The following is a 19,673-nucleotide window of genomic DNA, read 5'->3' on the forward strand; positions in this document are numbered from 1 at the left end:
TGAATGATACACTGTAGTGTAAAGCACTTTGAAGTCCTTACTCTGAAAGGCACTATACAAGTGTGGGCCATTTATCATTTATCACACGTTCACTACACTGGGCTAATTTCTGCTTCACAAGTTGTTACAAATAAACAAAAATATGTCAAAATCTTTAACTCAGATTGGTTTATTTTTACGTTTTGAGACAGAGGAGAAGTAGCTGAAAAGTTTTATAAGTGTATGTAAAACTGATGCCAGCATTTTTTGATATTTCATTTAAATTCTGATATCAGTCGATATCAACCCTCTGGAGGCAGACGTTGCAGATTTGCAACGTTAAAACCTACCTACCTAGTTACTCCACATATGTATTTCATGAGCATTTTTAAACTCAGAAGTACCCCTGAAGGACTTAGTTGTTCGTCCTTTTATCAAAACTTATGTTGAGCCTGAGAAGGTTAATGGTAGAAGGATAAAATCAAACAGTTTTAGTATCTGTTGAGACAATTGCTCCTGTCATCGCTGACAGTGTAACTAACAGGAGTTATTACATATTTATTAATGTTTTGGTTTTGTGGTGAGAATTAGAAATGATCAGAGAAGCATGTAACAATTCTGGTGAAGATGTGCACACACGCGCGCGCGTGCACGAGAAAATAGAAAATATACAATACATGAGAGCCTATTAAGATACTAGTTTTCCATCATGTAGTAACCTGACGTGTAAAAGGTGTGCAGACCCGTGGCCACGCCCCGCCACATCCAGGTACAGGTGGGAGCTCTCAGTTCGGGGGTGGAGATGATTCGCCGTGAGGGGGTGGCTTCAGGCGGCCACCGGAGCCAATCAGCTCCCTGGGACTGCTGTCACCGGGCCAACTGACGTTCAGGTCAGAGCCCGAACCCTCCTGACCGCTTCTGGTCTCAGAGAACGGGGAGTTTTCCCACTGGCGGATTTGCGGGCGTTTGTGAGCGGGAGCTGAGCGCCACTTGAGCCTGCGCGGAGCGCTTCCTGTGCAGGGTGAGAGGCTGTACGATCCTCGGCAGTGTTCTGAGACCGTACGTCCCCGAACCCCCTCCGGACCGGATCCACGGACTAAATAACCCGCTGGGACTGCGCACATTGGCCTAAAAGCCACTGACAACCTTCTGAAGTTGGACTTAACTCAGACTGTCGGAGTTCCAACATGACGGCAGACAAGGAGAAGAAACGGTAAGATCATCAGAGTTGGTCTGATCTGGGATCTGCTGCTGCTGCTGCGCTCAAAAGCGACACAACTGTAAGAAAACTTGTGTCAGGTGCGCGTTTTGTCTTCATTTACATCAATTAGGCGCAAAGTAAAATCAAACGCCTTCATCATGAAATCGTTATTATGGCTTTTTATTTATTTATCTGCTGAGCTCAAGGGCCCTACTTGATGTGTTTAAGGTCTCCTGTAAACATGACTAACATGGAAGCTGTGGTTTCCTCCCATAAAACTTTACTGCAGATTTACAGGAAACCACTAGAAGGAAGGCAGGGGGAAGTCTAACTTTTACTGCAAGTTGCATAAAATCTGCCAAAAAACGGACGCTTTTCACGGAGATGCACCCAAAAATCAGCTGGCGACTGGAGGCCTTAATGTGAAACTCAATTATCCAATTACTTTTCCGCCTTTGGTCTGTAAATGCATCGTTCAAATTAGCATCAGTAGGTCTAACATTTAACTTCTGGAATCTTACGTTTCAAGCTCATTTGCTTTATTCAGACTTGTTGCGTTAGCCCAATTTTTGTGCAAAATGCATTTAGAGACGCACAAACAGATTCATCCGGTGACCCGAATCGGCGACGTTCAGCCGGATCAGCCTCACTGATGGAACGGAATTCTTATCTAAAAGCAGTTGTTCCCGGTCCCTGACGGCACCGTCACTGAGGGCTCAGGCACACTAGCTGTAACAGATCTTCCAAACTAATTTTTCATGCTAAGATAATCGGATTTTCATCTTTAACAAACTGGAATCATTCAAACTAACCACATCAGTGCAGAGCTGAGCGAGAACGAGGATCAGATTAGGTCTACCGCATCGTGCAGAAAGCTTATTTTAAAGGAAGATTTTTTTCCACCTCCAGAGCTGAGTGTGATTTTGACCTCTGACCTGCATCGAGCAGAACCAGGTTGTCTGTTCAGGTCAATCAGCTTGGTGATTGCAGCAGCCTGCTCAGACCTTTAGGTTCTTCTTGATGAGCCTTCCCCTGCTGGAGATTACATCTGTTTAATCTGAGTCTTGATTTCTGTTGGAACGTTCAAACCGCTGCGGCATTTTCCCAATAACACCATGATGTTGTTGTTGTGTAAGCTGAAACCAGCTCGTCACACTGACTGGGAGCTGTTTTAAGGCTGGGGACTAGTGTACAGATGGTGTGGGGGGGCAGCATGGCCCAACATCTGTGCTGGTTTCAGCTCGTTTTCATCACCACAACAAACACTTTCCAAGCTCAGCTGTCAGAGGCACAGTTCACGTCTTAATCAAGACGTTAACTGTGTTCGTCCAGTGGATCGGAACCAGAACCAAGCAGGTCCTTAGACTGGAACTCCAAAGACTTAAACGCTCAAACACACGAGATAAATAACAGACTGTGTGTGTGTGTGTGTGTGTGTGTGTGTGTGTGTGTGTTCTACCGTAGCTGTGTTCATGACCCTGATAAGTTGTGTGATTCACCGCTGCAGGTTTGGCTCAAATGATCCCGATGAGTTTTAGCTGAAGCTGATAGGTTGGCTGCTAGACTCCAGGTGTTTAAAATCAGGTATAAACATTTTGTGTATTTGCTGCAGTGGAGAAGCAGATTATTTTTGTTTCGTGTTTTAGTTTTACTTCAACTCGTGTTTTCTTTTATTTCCGACTTTTTATTTCGCTGCTGAGTAATAAAATAAAATAAAATAAAATGAAAAACTGTTAAAATGATTTAGTCATTTTCAGATTTACAAACAAGCTTTTGTTTTATCGGGTCTCCCATATGTACTTCCTACTCTCCTTGTTAAAGTCACACGTGTCTGGTGCTGTTTTCACTATGTCAGCACTAACACACAATCACACACGTGCATGGGCACATACACACACACACACACACACACACGTACACACACACACACACACACACACACACACACACACACACACAAACACACACACGCACAATAAAAGTAATCTGGTTTCATCACCATTAAACACACAGATCATTTAAAATGTTATTTCTGCATGTTTTGAACATCATAATCAGGAAGGTCTCATATAAAATATCAATTAAATACCTGAAGATGCTCTTATTTTGATGAGTTAAACCTCTTACTAATTATGTTGACAGCAAACCCAGTAATCACCTTGCTAAGAAACAACTTAAGAACAAAACTGCTTTTTATTATTTCCACTCTGACTAATTTACTTTGTGCCACAAACAACAGACATAATAAAAAAGTTCAGCAGCTTCAGTTTTAAAGTGGTCAGAGGAACTGGTGGTGCCAGTGTTCAGCAGGCCTCGCCTCTGTCAGCGCGCCCCAGGGCAGCTTCGGCTACATCGTAGCTTATCATCACCAGTGTGTGAATGTGTGTGTGAATGTGTGTGTAGAAACCTAAGAAGGTGCTAAACACAAACCATTAGCCATTTTTACCAGCTGGGTGTTTATTTTCTAATCTCTGTCTCTGCTGAAGTCTGACTTAATCTGTGGTGGTTTAGACACCAGCTTCTGCTTCGCCACAGACCAGAACAGTCCGGGTGTGGTTCTGATCACCAAAGACATACTGGTGGTTTCATCACATCCGCAGTGTTGGCTTTCCTGCTGCTACTGACTCCATTAAACAACGTTTTGCAGCTCAGGTGCAGAAGGGATTGATGATCTGGTGCAGAAGGGATTGATGATCTGGTGCAGATGGACTGATAATTTTGTGGAGAAGATTAGATAATCTGGTGCCATTGGGATAAGAGATGATGAATGTCTGTTGATGAGGAGACGGGTGGTGAACATGCAAGAGAAGCAGCTATCAATAGCACATCAACAGGTTTGCTGACTCAGCGTTTCACGGGGTCCAGGGTTGGCATCAGGCTTATGAGTCCTCACCAGCTCAGCTGTCACTTTTGGGACAGGGTTGGATCTAATGAAACCAATGTAGGTACTAGCTAACTTAGCCAACCCAAGAAGCTAAGAAGTAGAGCGACTGGCTTGAGGCTGTAGTCATGCTGGTCGCCTGTGGAGCTCTATTATGGACTGGGACTGTTAATTTACCATCAGAGCCAGAGCGCTGCAACCGGGAACCCTGGCCTTCTAGATCAGCTCGTTCTCCATGGACGGAGACGGAGATCAGTGGGACAGTAGCTACTTGCTAACGTGGTAAAATGAATCCAATGCCGTCACTCTTCCCTGTTTAGCTAAAAATGCCCGGTAAATCTCCGTTAGCTTTGGGTTAGCGTGTAGCCAATGTCCTGCTGATCTCCAACCTGAGAGAATGAGCTGGCCCCTTGGTCCCAGGGCAGCAGTGGCTACTATGTAGTTTATCACCACCAGGGTGTGAATGTGTGTGTGCATGAGTGAATGACTCTATATGTTGTAAAGTGCTTTGGGGGGTTGGAGAACCCTAGAAGGAACTATATCAAATACAAGCCATTCTCTGGATTAAAAGCGTCTGATGGGACGAAGCTTCCAGCAGAAGTCCTCTTCAGTAACGCTGCATCTTTTTCTTGTTGGTCATCCCTTTGTTCAGATGAAGGGATGGATGTGGAGTTTCCCTGTCAGGGTCAGGGTTAGGTTATGGTGCTTTTCTGGCACCTCTTCCTGCTGCTTGTGACGATTATCAGAGCCTAAATTAACTTTGGCACATACGTCTGCTCAGGTCTGAATTTATTACCTCCCATCATCAGAGTTCACCCTGCAACAAAACACAACCGAAGGCCAAACATTATAGCTCAGTTTAAATCAGAGTCCGCCAGACTGGGGCTCCCCCTGGTTCTGTTTGGACCAAAGTCCTGAATCCAAACGAGGGGAAGATGAAGACAGAGATACAGAACAATGGAAACAGAAAAGGCCGGTCAAAGAGGAAAAAACAGTCAGGCTGTGGGTTTCAGGTCGAGGACTCCTCAGCACTCGTTTGGTTTTCCTGCTCTAGACTCTAGATGAAAGTCTGTGAGGAGATGGATGCCAGACTTTATCTACTGATTCAGAACTATTTAACAGAAGGGTGATAAATGGTTTTCAGAGACTCTGATGTCTGTCAGTTGCGTGTCAGCTGCAGGTTCAGCGGGTTTGCATTAGCTGTTAAATCAGGAGCATTTCACCTAAAACTGTTTATAAAATAAATGTTCTGAGTGAATCTTTTAGGAGCTGAATAAAGGATATAAAGTGGTTTCAACGCTTCTGAGTCGGAGCCAGGGTCCAGTTGTAGGCTGTCCTGTTGGTAACAGCATGGGGGTGGGGGTTAGGTTAGGAAACCTGGCTCTTTGTTGTTTTTATCTCACTTCATCTCACCTGCTCTCAGCCGCCTTTAACCTCTTCTTCTTCTCGCTCCACATTGTCTCGGCTCCATCCTTGACTCCCTGCTGCTCCGTTTTGCCCTCCTCACTTCTGTTGTTGTTGACTCCTTCAGAACTCTGTCTCCTTGCCATTTCCTCTTTCCCGTCTGCCAGCTCCTCTTTCTTCCTTTTCCTCTGCTACTAAATGGCCCAGCTCCAGCATTCACTGTTACCTGGCCAGGACCCCCCCCCCACACACACACACACACACATACACACACACTCGCTAGACCAGCTAGACCAGAAACGGGCTGTGCTCATTAAGACATTTAAACAGCAGTTTGGTAGAATATCGTTTGAAAAATATAAACAGAATAACAATCATATATTTCCAGTTAAGACACGTGCAGGTCAGCATAAAACTCAGCAAGAGTTACCTTCTAGGCAGCCAGACGTTCGTGGACCTTTCTGCCCTTCTGCCATAAAACTGAGCTGAATGTCCAGTAACACCACTTTTGTACTGAGTTGTGTTCCTGTGGAGCATACAGGTTACCCCACGCTGTTTACTCATCACCTCATGCTATTTTGGTGTCGAGTAAAGTCCAGCAAACATTCGGACGTTTAATCAACGTTGAAAAGATGTCGGGCCGACACGTCCCGTCATGGTTTAAAAATAGTTCCAAAATGAAAGTTGAACCGACGTCTTTTCTGGACATGAATTACACGTCTTTTGGCACGTCTCATTTGGACGTTTAATGACTGTCAGTGTACATCTCATCTACACTGTAAAATAAAATGTAGTTTTTACACTAACTAATAATAATAAATATAATATTTCCTGTGTCCTACCTCACCTTACCGATTGACTTATCCCAGCCTGGACTCAAACCCAAGTCCTCAAGAGTGTAAGTCAGATGACTAACCAGTTGAGCTATCCTGTTGAGATTTATGATGTGACAAATAGTAGATTTTTTACTTACAACTAATTCATGGCATGCCATGCTTTCAACTATACGTACGTTATTGTCAACGTAACAATTATACATGTAACTACAAATCTGACTGGAATTTTCGGAAATGTTATGTTAAATTTTTTTTTAATTTGGACCATCCTACCGCGACCATTTTTGACATGGACACCACGTCACCGCTGGACCAATGTTTTGTAGGGTCCTACCATGACTATTTTTGGCCGTGGACACGACGTTGCCGTCGGACCAATATTTGCTGGGATGCTATGTTGAACTACATGTAACTAATTGTCAAAATAACAATTATACATACAACTGTAGGCATGTACAAATATATCTGAATGGATTTTTAAGACATGTTCTGTTATATTATTTTTACAAATTCGGGCCGTCCTACCGTGACCATTTTTGGACGTGGACAGCACGTCAGAGTCGGACCAATGTTTGTTGGGGTAGGGCTGGAACGAATCATTGAATGATTCGAATGGTTCGATTCATTAAATTCCTCGATTACTTTTTTTTACTGAAGTGTTAGTGAATTATATGTTACAACGGCTTGCCATAGTTGGAGCAGACTCGTAGCAACTACCAGACGGTAGCTGCAGCGGCTCAGCCCCACACCGCTACAGAGATCCATGAATAAACGGGAGGGTGGGGATTTATCTTTGGCTTTTAGCCGTTCACAACCATCCTGTTTTTTTTTTTAAATCACACTTGCTCGTGAGAATGCTACTCGCTAGCTTAACATTAGCAATTATGCTTGTAGTTTAACTCTTGATCTCAAACTTTGGACCGTTTCAGCCTTTTACAATAGTTTCTGTCTTTGCTGGTTTCTCTATTTTCCCCTACAGCATTTAGATCTCCACATGGTGCTTCAGTAACGTGTTCAGATGGTGGAGCGCACATTTAACGAAGCTTTGATAGGGCTGTGCGATATGGACCAAAACTTATATCTCGTTATCTTGTAGTTGAATTCCGATATACAATATATACCTCAATATTTTTCCTCCTGTAAAATATTTACAAGTTAACTCACTTCAAACTGTCTAGAGAAATTATAAACATAAATCAGTAGATTAAATGCATAAAAATGTATTGATTCTTGTCAAACTTTAACCTTAGTGCCTATTCTCTGGTACAGTTGTCTGTTACACACACAGCTGAGAGCTAGAGGTGTATCAAATGCCCCACAGGCACTTTTTAATTATATATTTATAATTAATGTAAAATTATTTAAATGTCATCTAGAGGTGGGCCATATCGTATATTTTTTGTCCAGAAAAAAAAAAACTATCATGTTAAGCTAAATTTATGATGATGTAATTGCATCTACTGAAGATCACATGGGTCATGCGCCGTGGAGTTGTTAGTTATTAGGGCAAACATGGCTGGAATCTAACAGTATTGGCTCATATCAACGATTATACTGTAATGACTCAGAGTCTCTGGTTGTTCATTTATGAGTGTTATTTTCGGGCTACTGTCGCCGTAACTCATGCCTTACAAACTCCACTTTTTCAACAGAATCGCTTATAACGGAGTATTTACTAGCATAGCAAAACCGGAAAAATACGGAACCGGAACTACATTTCTCATCCGTTGAGCTCGCCTTCAAAATAAAACATTATCCCTATAATTTACTATTCAAACCTTTACAATACGTTTGAGGTCATTTGGCCACTCCGGCTATCCTTGGATGTTTCCCGATTACACAGGGGAGGGAGGGGTTTGGCTCCTCTCTCTGGCTCCACACAAGCAGGATGGAAAAACAGAACTCCGTTGGTGTTAAACGTCCCCAAATAATTAAAAACCTGGACATCAAATGCAAAGTTTAGAGCAGCACATTTACCCAGAGGCTCTCAGATTGAGCAAACTTGTGAGAATACATGTAATAACCGCTTCGAGACGGAGCAACATGTCGCTAGCATAGCGGCTAATTGCTAGCATTGCAGTTTGACCAGTTATATCGATATAAAGATATAAAGTCATCTTATATCTTGTTTAAAAATTATATCGATATTTTAAAAATATCGATATATCGCCCAGTCCTAATTTCAATACAATTTAGAGTAGATTATGTTGCTAAGCCGTACATAATAAAATAAATATACCACAAGTACACTGTTAGCATTTCTAGTAGCTTACCACTGAACATGTTAATGAAATAATTAAACTCTACAGATTATATGGGAATATTTAGATATGTTATTTTGACTATAGGATGAGGTCCAAACAAACCTAAAATGTGAATGAAATGTAAGTCAAATGTTGTTCCTGGTAAGGTCTATTCAGGGGTTCTGGAGAGGAGGGTCCATCAGATTGTTGAACCTCAGATTCAGGAGGAGCAATGTGGTTTTCATCCTAGCCGTGGAACACTGGACCAGCTCTGTACCCTTAGGGGGATCCTGGAGGGTGTGTGGGAATTTGCCCAACCAGTCTACTCGTTTTGTGGATTTGGAGAAGGCATTTGACTGCATCTCTCGGGGGGCCCTGTGGGGGGTACTCAGGGAGTATGGGGTACCAGGCCCTCTGATACGGGCTGTTAAGTCCCTGTATGACCAGTGTCAGAGCTTGGTCCACATTGCCGGCTGTAAGTCGGGCTCGTTCCCAGTGAGAGTTGGACTCCGCCAAGGCTGTCCTTTGTCACCGATTCTGTTCATAACCTTTATGGACAAGATTTCTAGGTGCAGCCAAGGTGTGGAGGGCATCTGTTTTGGTGGCCTGAGGATCAGGTCTCTGCTTTTTGCAGATGATGTGGTCCTGTTGACTTCATCAGAACGTGATCTTCGGCTTTCGCTGGAGTTGGTCGCGGCCGAGTGTGAAGCAGCTGGGATGAGAATCAACTCTTCTAAATCCGAGACCATGGTTTAAAGTCAGAACAGGGTAGAATGCCTTCTCTGGGTCAGGGATGAGGTCCTGCCCCAAGTGGAGGAGTTTAAGTATCTCGGGGTCTTGTTCACGAGTGAGGGAAAACTGGAGCGTGAGATCGATAGGCAGATTGGTGCTGCATCTGCAGTGATGCGGGTGTTGTACCGGTCTGTCGTGGTGAAGAGAGAGCTGAGTCAGAAGGCGAAGCTCTGGATTTACCGGTCGATCTATGTTCCTACCCTCACCTATGGTCATGAGCTTTGGGTAGTGACCGAAAGAATGAGATCACGAATACAAGCGGCTGAAATGAGTTTTCTCCGAAGAGTGGCTGGACACTCCCTTAGAGATAGGGTGAGAAGCTCGGTTATTCGGGAGGGGCTCGGAGTAGACCCGCTACTCCTCCACATCGAGAGGAGCCAGTTGAGGTGGCTCGGGCATCTGGTCAGGATGCCTCCCTGGTGAGGTTTTCTGGGCACGTCCAACCAGGAGGAGACCTAAAGGTAGACGCAGGACACGGTGGAGGGACTATGCCTCTCACCTGGCCAGGGAACGCCTTGGGATTCCCCCAGAGGAGCTGGCCCAAGTGGCTGGGGAGAGGGAAGTCTGGGCCTCTCGCCTTAGGCTACTGCCCCCGCAACCCGACTCCGGATAAGCGGATGAAAATGGATGGATGGATGAATGGATGGATGTTGTTCCATAAAATATTTATTAACTATAAATATAATAAATTTCCCTCTGGGATTAATAAAGTATTTTTGAATTGAATTGAATAACACAAATTAATTATATATTATTGACCCATTTATCATTTTTATTTTCATATTTTTATCAGCAGACCATGATCTCGTTTCACTTGAAACATTGTCAAATAGTATACTCGATTAATCGATGGAAGATGCAATAGAATACTCGAATACTAAAATATTCGATAGCTGCAGCCCTAGAATAAAGATCGCCCTTCTGCGCAGAAAGCGGTGAGAGAGACAGAATATCCCACTCCTTCCAGGAATCCAAAATGTATCCACCCGGGTGCATTCCATCCGGGCAAGTGGAAGCTCCCTTCTTCCTGAATGTAGTAAAAATGTTATCAGTTCAGTTCAGAGACCAGTTAACCAGAGCCAAAGATTCCCTTTGGACAAAGCCGTGAGAAGATGAGGGGAGAGAACAGTAAAGAGTCTACTCAGTCAGAGAGAAAAAAAAAAACATGTCAAATCTGAGAAGTTTAAAGGGATATTCCACCCCAAACTGAAATTTAGTCTATTGCCATGTTCCCCAGAGTTAGAAAAGTGGGGAACTAGCTTTTTGCAACCAGCCCAGTCATTCTCCTTATCTGGCAGTTTTCCCGACCACTTTAGGAGAGCGGGAGAGTCAGTCGGCAGGAAAAGGAAACCAGAAACCTTTAGTTCACGGTGAACCCTTAAACCATTAAATCAGAACATAAACAACAATTGCAGTAGCACTGACGTCTCCCTGCGGCCAATCAGCTGTTAGCTTTACTCCTTATTACTTCACATCTTGAGTTTAACATGTGAACATTTTGCCCAACGTGTGTAGAGTATTCCAGAGTAAACACACTGGAGTAATGTGTAATCCTGAACCTGGTGCAGACCCTCGGTTTCTTGCTGCCAGCTGTCAGTCAGACCTAGAGAGCAGAACTTTAAATAAAAGCATCAGTTTCCAGGGTCAAGAGGGAGCAGTCAGCCTCGTCCTGCGAGTGTGTTTTCATCAACATCACAGAACAGAGAGGAAGTTAAAGGAGATTATGCTTTCCCTTTCGGTCGCGTGTTTCTATGTTTTCACATACTGGCTGGCTACTTTTGGTTCACTACTCAGTGTTTGAATGATATTCTGTTTATTTACCAGTTTCACTGCTTTAGTTTTGCTGCTTCGGTAATCCCAGTTTTAGTAATTCCCTGCAACCCAATGAAATTCTGTTGATTTTCCAGTTTTTACTGCCTTAGTTATGGTCAGTGGGAATGCAGTAGCTCAGGAGGTGGAGCGGGCTGTCCGGTAATCAGAAGGTTGCAGGTTTGATCCCGGCTTTGGCCAGAGGATGTTGCTGTTGTGTCCTTGGGCAAGACACTCAACCCGCCTTGCCTGCTGGTGGTGTTCGGAGGGGCTGGTGGTGTGAGCGCTCCAATGCAGCTGCGGCCTCATCGTAGGTCATCCCCACCAGCGTGTGAATGGGTGGATGACTGATTGTGTTGTGAAGCACCTTGGGGGGTTGTAGGACCACCTGTTACCATGTAGTCTGTACTTCACTGCACACTGTCTTAGTTTTAGTCTCCTGACACCTTTAGCTTAATGAATGTTTTCACTCACTTAGTAACTGACCATGATCAATGTTCTATTGGTTCTTTGTTAGTTTTCCAGAGTCATAGCTACTCTTGTACAAGTTAGCATCGACTGTATTCAGCAGGAGGTTCTGCTCAGCTCTACCCCCCACTCCGTCCCACACCACCTTTGTTTCTGCATCCCCTCAGTGCCTCTTTCACTCAGCCAGTCTGTTCCAAGCATCAGCCTGCTGTGGGCATGTTTGTTTGTGCCAGAGTGCGGTGTGTGTGTGTGTGTGTGTGTGTGTGTGTGTGTGTGTGTGTGTGTGCGCGCGCGCCTCTTTCATAGATTATCAAAATCATCAGCAATCTCCTTCATCATTCTTCCCTTGATTAAGCCAAAGTTGGGGCCCCTGTCTGGGATAGTGGTTTGTTCATCTATGTGTGTGTGTGTTTGTTTGTGTGTGTGTGTGTGTGTGTGTGTGTGTTTAGCTGTGTTTCCAGAACTCTATGTTCCTCAGGATCACAGATTAGCCAGTACTGTATTGTTGCTCTGTGTTTGTGTTCAACCAGGCGCCACAGCTTCAGGAAAGCCCACTGTAAGCAAGGAAAGGAAAGGAAAGGTGTGTATCTGTGTGCGTGTGCCTGTGCGTGTGCGTGTGTGTGTGTTGCTCATATTGCAATTTCAAATGTTTGTTTCACCATAGAATTATTCTGAGGAAACTTAAAATGTGCTTCTGATCTAAAAGTGTTCAGGGTGTCACACTGCTGCGCCAAGGTTCATTAAAGAAGGCTATAGGCTGATGTTGAGCTAACAATCACAAATTTTCATGCACAATCATTTCTAGGGTTTACAAAGAATGGTGTGAAAATGGCAAAACATCCAGTATGCGGCAGACCTGTGGGCGAAAATGCCTTGTTGATGCTAGAGATCAGAGGAGAATGGGCCGACTGACTCAAGCTGATAGAAGAGCAACTTTGACTGAAATAACCACTGGTTACAACCGAGGAATGCAGCAAAGCATTTGTGAAGCAACAACACGCACAACCTTGAGGCGGATAGGCTACAACAGCAGAAGACCCCACCGGGTACCACTCATTTGCACAAGCTCACCAAAATCGGACAGTTAAGACTGGAAAAATGTTGCCTGGTCTGATGAGTCTTGATTTCTGTTGAGACATTCAAATGGTAGAGTCAGAATTTAACGTAAACAGAATGAGAACATGGATCCATCATGCCTTGTTACCACTGTGCTGACTGGTGGTGTAATGGTGTGAGGGATGTTTTCTTGGCACACTTTAGGCCCCTTAGTGCCAATTGGGCATGGTTTAAATGCCACAGGCTACCTGAGCCTTGTTTCTGACCATGTCCATCCCTTCATGACCACCATGTACCCATCCTCTGATGGATACTTCCAGCAGGATAAAGGTTGGTTTATGCTTGACGCGTCCGCGAGGTCCGCACAGCTCCGCGCGGAAAAGTTGCGTCATTTTGCGTCATTTTAACAACCACGCCCCTCCACCGCGCCTCTGCACGGCCCAGAATGTCCGCAACGCACACCTCGGAAAATTTCTAACCACGCGGACGGACGGACGTGGAAAAACATGGCAGACCGGCAAGAACTAGTATGGCAGAGGTTCGTAAATACAGACATTTGTATGATTCAGCTCTCAGAGATCACCGTGATCAACATGTTGTTAATAATTCTTGGAGAGAAATAGCTCGCACTGTCGGAAAAGACGAGAACGCTGTTAAAAATGCTGAAATGCCATGTTGTAAACAGTAATTTCTACTTCTACTATGGTGTAGTGTTGGATGCATGCTGTAGAGCTCCATGCTGCCCCATTCAGTTTGGGAGAATATTGGCTCACGAGACGAGCCGCACGAACCATAAACACTGCGAGTTGTGAAGCGCGTTCCATCCGCGCGCCGCATCACCGCGCGGAAAGTGAATGCGTCAAGCATAAACCAAGCTTAATGCACCTTGTCATGAAGCTTAAATCATTTCAAACTGGTTTCTTGAACATGACAATGAGTTCACTGTACTACAATGGCCCCCACAGTCACCAGATCTCAACCTGATGGAGCGTCTTTGGGATGTGGTGGAACGGGAGCTTCGTGCCCTGGATGTGCATCCCTCAAATCTCCATCAACTGCAAGATGCTATCCTGTCAATATGGGCCAACATTTCTAAAGAACGCCTTCAACACCTTGTTGAATCAATGCCACGTAGAATTAAGGCAGTTCTGAAGGCCAAAGGGGGTCAAACACCATATTGGTATGGTGCGCCTTATAATCCTTTAGGTGAGTGTACATGTTGACCTATCACAGATTTGTTAGATTTCCAAAATGCCCCCCCCCCCAAAATGTTAAACTCGCCCTTGGCTTGTGGCACTATCAAAGTAATCTGAATAATATTTGTAAATCAACAAAAAGTAATTTCAACTGTGTAAAAACAATAAATGATATCAAAACACCAGTTCAGTCACCCTTTGGATTACCATGAACTGGATGACTGAGAACCTTCACCAGCATACAGTCACTGTAATCTTTTCTACAGAAAAATAATTTGCTGTTATTTTGCTACTTTTCTCTACGATGTGCCTCGGCTAAAAGTCCTACCACACTTGTGGTGATTCAATGGCACCTTTGCTGTATAATTTTTGATGAAGCTTTGAGGTGTGAAGTCAGACTGTAAAGGTGCTTCTGAACTTGTTCACTGGCTCTCTAATCAACTTTTCAAGCCTGAACTTTTAATCTGTCAATCTGTACAGAGTTGAATCATCAGCGTGTGAACAGACAAATCCTTAAAGACCGTGACACGCATTGCACTTGATAAACCTCTTTGTCAGCTGACTGGTGAACTGACATTCATTTAAACCAGTCCCAGTGCAAGTGCGATCAAGTTTCTGTTTTTTTAGGCGTACCTCTTCCACAGCTATTCTCACAGGTTCACACCACTTCCAAGAATGATATGGATCTCCATAGGCACTGCGCCCTTAAGAGTGTGTGAAGGAAGGCGTGGTCAGATGTTCAGGTCTCAGTCAATAAAATCTGTACATCTGTCGGGAGCTAGAGGGACGCCAACAACAACAAACTGATAAGAACATTTTTAGTTACAGAGCAGAAAAGCAAACACACACACACACCTGCACTGGTTACTGGATCTGTTTCCCATAAGCACCTCTCGCCCTGTTATCACAACAGTCACATGATCAGCAGAAGCCAGGACCAGCTCCCTGCGGTTTGTCTGCACCTCACTGAGTTGGTGAGGAAGTGTGACAACTGATTGAAAGACAACTGTTGGATGAGCTTTGCTACCTTCAGGGTCAGTCCCACATCTTCTGGTGTTAAATCCCAGAGTCAAACTCCAACCAGAACCTGTTATCAGACCTTTCCAGACGTTTCTTGTTCTGAGTTCCCCCTAAAGAAGCAATGTGGTCCTCACAAGGCAGCTGGACCTTAACTCTTTTTTTAATTTGTTCACCAGAGCCTTGCAGGGATGGCTCATCCATGGAGATGGAGTTTCAGAAATGTCTCAGAAGCTTAGTGAGACTCCAGTCTCAAGGTGTCCTTCTTGTGTCGCTTCGTGTAAAAAGGTTTCTGGTTCTCGAACCCCTGTGGAGTGTGTGTGTTTGTCAGAAAATGAGAAATGTGGAACAACTTTCACCGGAGCTGGAGAGCAAATTGCAAATAAATTGTGACGAAAGTCAAGACACTTTGTGAATAAATTATGGCAAATTTATAGAAACGTAAATGAATAGATCATCGATTTATCTTCAGTCTTAAAAACGTTGGTCATTTCCTGGGTGGAGTCTTAACCTCACCCACACTTCCTGTTCGAGAAATGTCTCCTAAAGGAGGTGGCTCCTGGCGGACCGAGAGAGGTGCGTTGAGGCAGTGACTGACAGCACCCCCCACACACTCTCTGAGTTTCTCAGTCGGAGAAACAAGCCGTTAACGAGTAAAACACACACACACACACACACACACACACACACACACACACACACACACGCACGCACGCACGCACGCACGCACACACACACACACACACACACACACACACACACACCACAGACTGTTCAGTTGGACGAGCGAGCAGAGAAACTGCAGCATCCTGGAAGAGGTTTCTCTCCACCTTGAGGACCAGAAGAAAGGGAGGAGGACTTTCGTGAGCCGTGTCGTTTCATATCAGGAAGCATTTTAGCACCTGTACTGTTTAATTTTTACATGAATGACCTCTCCAAGCAGTTAAACATGTGTAGAACTGGCTGTTTGGTTGGAAGTGCAATAGTAAATCACCTAATGTATGCTGATGACTTAGTGGTGTTTAGCACAAGTTCAGCTGGTCTTCATCTCCTTAATGTGTGCTCTGTCCACGGTGAACAACATGATGTGAAGTACAATCCGGCTAAAAGTTTTATTCTGATCTGTCAAACCAAAGAGGACAAATATATGACATTTTCAGGTTTTACGTTTTCTGACAATCTGTTGAGAGTCACAAATGAAGTAAAATATTTGGGGCGTGTGATCACAGATCATTTACCGTCAGAGCACACCTACTTTCTCGGAAGTTTGGTTTTTGCTCAAATGACGTAAAAGTGAATTTCTTTCGATCATACTGCACTTCACTGCACACAGCTCACCTATGGTGGATTTATAAAAAAAAAACAGCCTTCAGAGACTACAAGTGGCTTTCAATGATGCCTTAAGACTTGTTAAAAAAGCCCAGGGGTCTCATTTGCCAAATGAGAAATGAAAGGAAGTGCTTTTGCAAAACAAGTAAGAGAAAATCCACGGAGTGGCACAGCGTTGCTGAAGCCGTCAATGTTGTGAATTCTTCAGAGAGATCTGTCGCGGATAAAAAAAAAAAGGTCCAACCGGGATTTGATCCCCAGACTCCCATGTGAAAGGCACGCACGCTAACCAGTCACCCAAACGGAGATCTCCCCTGTACAAGTAGCCAGGGCGCATGATCAATCGGGTCACAGTGACAGGACACATACTGTCACAGACGCATGACATTCTGTCTCAATCTGTCCCCCTGCTGAAATTCTGCATTCCGTATTCTGCGCTTCAGGCTGTGTGTGCGCATGTGTGTACGTGCATGTGGGGGGTCTTGTTCTGTGTGAAAACGAAGCAGTACAAGTGATAATGCTGCAGGATTTCATAAGTGTATCCTTCTCAGCAGCAGCACTGCAGGTGCTCTCCATGTCCAAAATGTGCATAAGCCAGGTCCTTAGTCAACTTAAAGTTGCGCACATTTTTCCGCTAAGTTTTCTTTCATAAATCCCAAAGTTTCCGTGGAATGTTGCTTACGCAGTTTTCCGACCCCGTTTTGTGCGTAAGCAAGCTTGATAAATGAGGCCCCAGATGGACTAGTGCAAGTGAACCCTTTGTCTCTGTTGGTATCAGCACATTGACCGCTGTCTTAAGGAATTTTATGTACTCGTTTATCTGTCGACTGAATACATCTGACAATAGTGTAATCTCACTGCTGACTAACAGTGAAAACAGTACTATACGGTACACTTCTGTATAGGCTTGGGCGGTATCCAAATTTGAATACCGTCTAACTTCCACTTAATTTTACCCCGGTATACGGTATTACCGTGAATACTTAGTATGACGTAAGCCTCAAGTGGACCTTCACCTTTCTGAATCCGAATACCAAACAATTACTAAAAAAATAGCAACGCAACTCACATACTATTAACAACATTTATTAACACAAAAACGCGGCTTATAAACAAGTGCAAAGAGTCAACAGTCCAACTGCAATAAATCAACGTAAAAACCCAGGACCGCTGTTGTGCGCAAATCAAGTGAACAACTTATCAACGAGCAGCATGAAACACTGCAAATAAGCTGTAACAGTCAACAAGAGTTGAATAACCATAAACATCGAAATTATAAAAATTATTGCAACCAAAACAACTGCATTAAAATTATAAAAAGAAAACTCCGTCACATGGCCGCGCGCGCGCACGAACACACACACACACACACACACACACACACACAGGACACATTACGGCATGTTGCAGCAAATCTAGTTAAGATTTCTCGCCAGAAAAACCAGAATGTTTACTTTTTCTGGGTTCAAGTTTGCACGTTGTGGACCAACAACTTTACCTGCGTGCTGAAAACCCGCTCCGATGGTGAGCTGGTGGCACAATTACAAAGATACCTCCGGGCCAGTCGTGACAGCTGGGGAAAACGACTGCCAGCATATTTCCACCAGAGAAGAGGGTCTTCATCCCCTTGAATAACAGGTTCCAAACAGTACGCTGTTATTTCAGCTCCAGCTCGCTGCTCTGCGCGGCTGACGGGACCCTCCGGCGCAGCGCGTCAGCGCAGCGGCTCGTTTTTGCAGGAGAGCTCACAGAGACATCTTTTTGCGTGGGGGTTCAGGTTGTGATCGTTCCTCTATGGTTCGGATGCTTCTGGTGCTGTTTGCCCCTCTAAGCTCACGATCTCAGCCTGTAATTCAGCTTTGATTTCAGCCAGTGCGCTGTCATCAAGCTCATGTCTGTCACGGTAACGAGGGTCGAGGAAAGGGCATTTTTGCATTAACTTGCGCACTGAATCAGATTCATACTTGGCCTCCAGCTTTTTTAGAATTGTGGTTTTTATTGACTTTGTAAGCTGGAGGTAGTTTTCTGACACAGCCAACACGCTCTCCCTGCAGAGCTGGAGTATGGGGAGGATAGAGGAACTGGTCAGTCGCACAGCTGTTTTTCATGACAGTATTGGAACTGACACCGTCGCTATTTTGTAATACCGCGTGTATACGGTAATACCTTAATACCGCCCAAGCCTACTTCTGTACTTTGGAAACATTGGTTTAACGCTTTCTGCGTGTCACTTTCCGACGCGCTGGGTCTCCCAGCATCGGCAACAAATGCTTGGTCACCCTTTGTTAGTTTCAGCCGCTATGGGTGTGAGAATGTGTTGATTTGATACATTATGAGACCAAGCACGGGGATTTTGAAGACACATTTCCTCAAAATCTGAGATTTTTTTAAATGACAGGCTAATTAAAATTGTAATTTCATGGCAAACGTCCCCGTTTTCTGTAATGTCTAATAAATAGTAAAATAAAAATCTAATTATTGTACAAATTATTTGGCAAAAGTCTGCTAGTGGAAATACGCTGACTCATAGTGGGGTTGAGGCACAGCTCCATCCCAGCAGCTGGAGACGGGGAAATGCCGGTTATACAGACCTGATTCAGATTTAAGGATTCTGATGTTGAAAACCACCCTCAGAAGAACATTCTGGGTGACCTATCAGCGTTAATAGCTCCTTAATGCCAATAACCTGAGACACGGTTTGTTTCCGAACACATGAGGAACAGCTCCTGTGATTTAGTTTCAACACATTTCCCTCAACTGATTGTCCCATTTTAATAATAATAAGCCACGGTAGTGCTCAGAAAGGGTTTTATTAATAGTTTCATTTCAGTATTCGTTTGTTTTTATTACCAAATGTAGACCGCATTGTATGCTTGTTGCTGTTTTGATTGAAGAAGGCACTTTGTGTTCCAGCTCATTTTATTCAGTGCTGATTGACAAATGGACCTTTGAGTTTCTGTTGTTTAGGAGGAAATCTTTCATTATCAGCAGCTTCAAATAACCAATAAGCTGTTTTGGCCTTTGGGACCAGAATTCGTGCAAGGAAGGAAAAAATCTCCATAAGGCTTCAGAAGATATTTTTGTCATGTTTATTAAACATTTTCATTCAGAATGAGTTTATTGCTGATTGTGAGGAGCCAGTTGAGGTGGCTTGGACATCTGGTCAGGATGCCTCCTGGACACCTCCCTTATGAGGTTTTCTGGGCACGTCCAACCAGGAGGAGACCTAAAGGAAGACCCGGGACACGCTGGAGGGACTGTCTCTCGTCTGGACAGAGCTGGTAAAGGAGACAACAGAAAAATGTTCAGTCCGGAGTTCTAGATGCTGCACAACTGAACAAAGTCCATTCAGTTCTGATTCTGCCTAAAGTCCATCAGCGCCACGGTGAGTTAATAGATGTGATAAAAAGTGTTCAGATGATTGAAGGAAGTCCATTAAACAGGTTAAAGTTTGTATGAATG

At 44.2% G+C, this 19,673-nt stretch overlaps 1 protein-coding gene and 1 long non-coding RNA gene across 2 annotated transcripts in view; one reads left to right on the forward strand and one right to left on the reverse strand.

The window, feature by feature from the left end:
- The first annotated feature begins 934 nt into the window (after positions 1–934).
- epas1b (endothelial PAS domain protein 1b) overlaps positions 935–19,673 on the forward strand; it is a 94,966-nt gene continuing 76,227 nt past the window's right edge. Inside the window, exon 1 of the mRNA XM_015945086.3 lies at positions 935–1,192. Coding sequence (XP_015800572.3) covers positions 1,167–1,192 — 26 coding nt within the window. The 5' untranslated portion in view covers positions 935–1,166. The remainder of the gene's footprint in view (positions 1,193–19,673) is intronic.
- Positions 4,834–5,994, reverse strand: LOC107376138 (uncharacterized). The gene is made up of 3 exons (XR_001571783.3): positions 5,896–5,994; positions 5,475–5,691; positions 4,834–5,397 (listed from the first exon to the last, which is right to left on the reverse strand). It is a non-coding gene; the product is annotated as an uncharacterized lncRNA (long non-coding RNA).

This window comes from Nothobranchius furzeri, chromosome 12, assembly GCF_043380555.1.
Source record: "Nothobranchius furzeri strain GRZ-AD chromosome 12, NfurGRZ-RIMD1, whole genome shotgun sequence".
Classification (NCBI taxonomy): domain Eukaryota; kingdom Metazoa; phylum Chordata; class Actinopteri; order Cyprinodontiformes; family Nothobranchiidae; genus Nothobranchius; species Nothobranchius furzeri.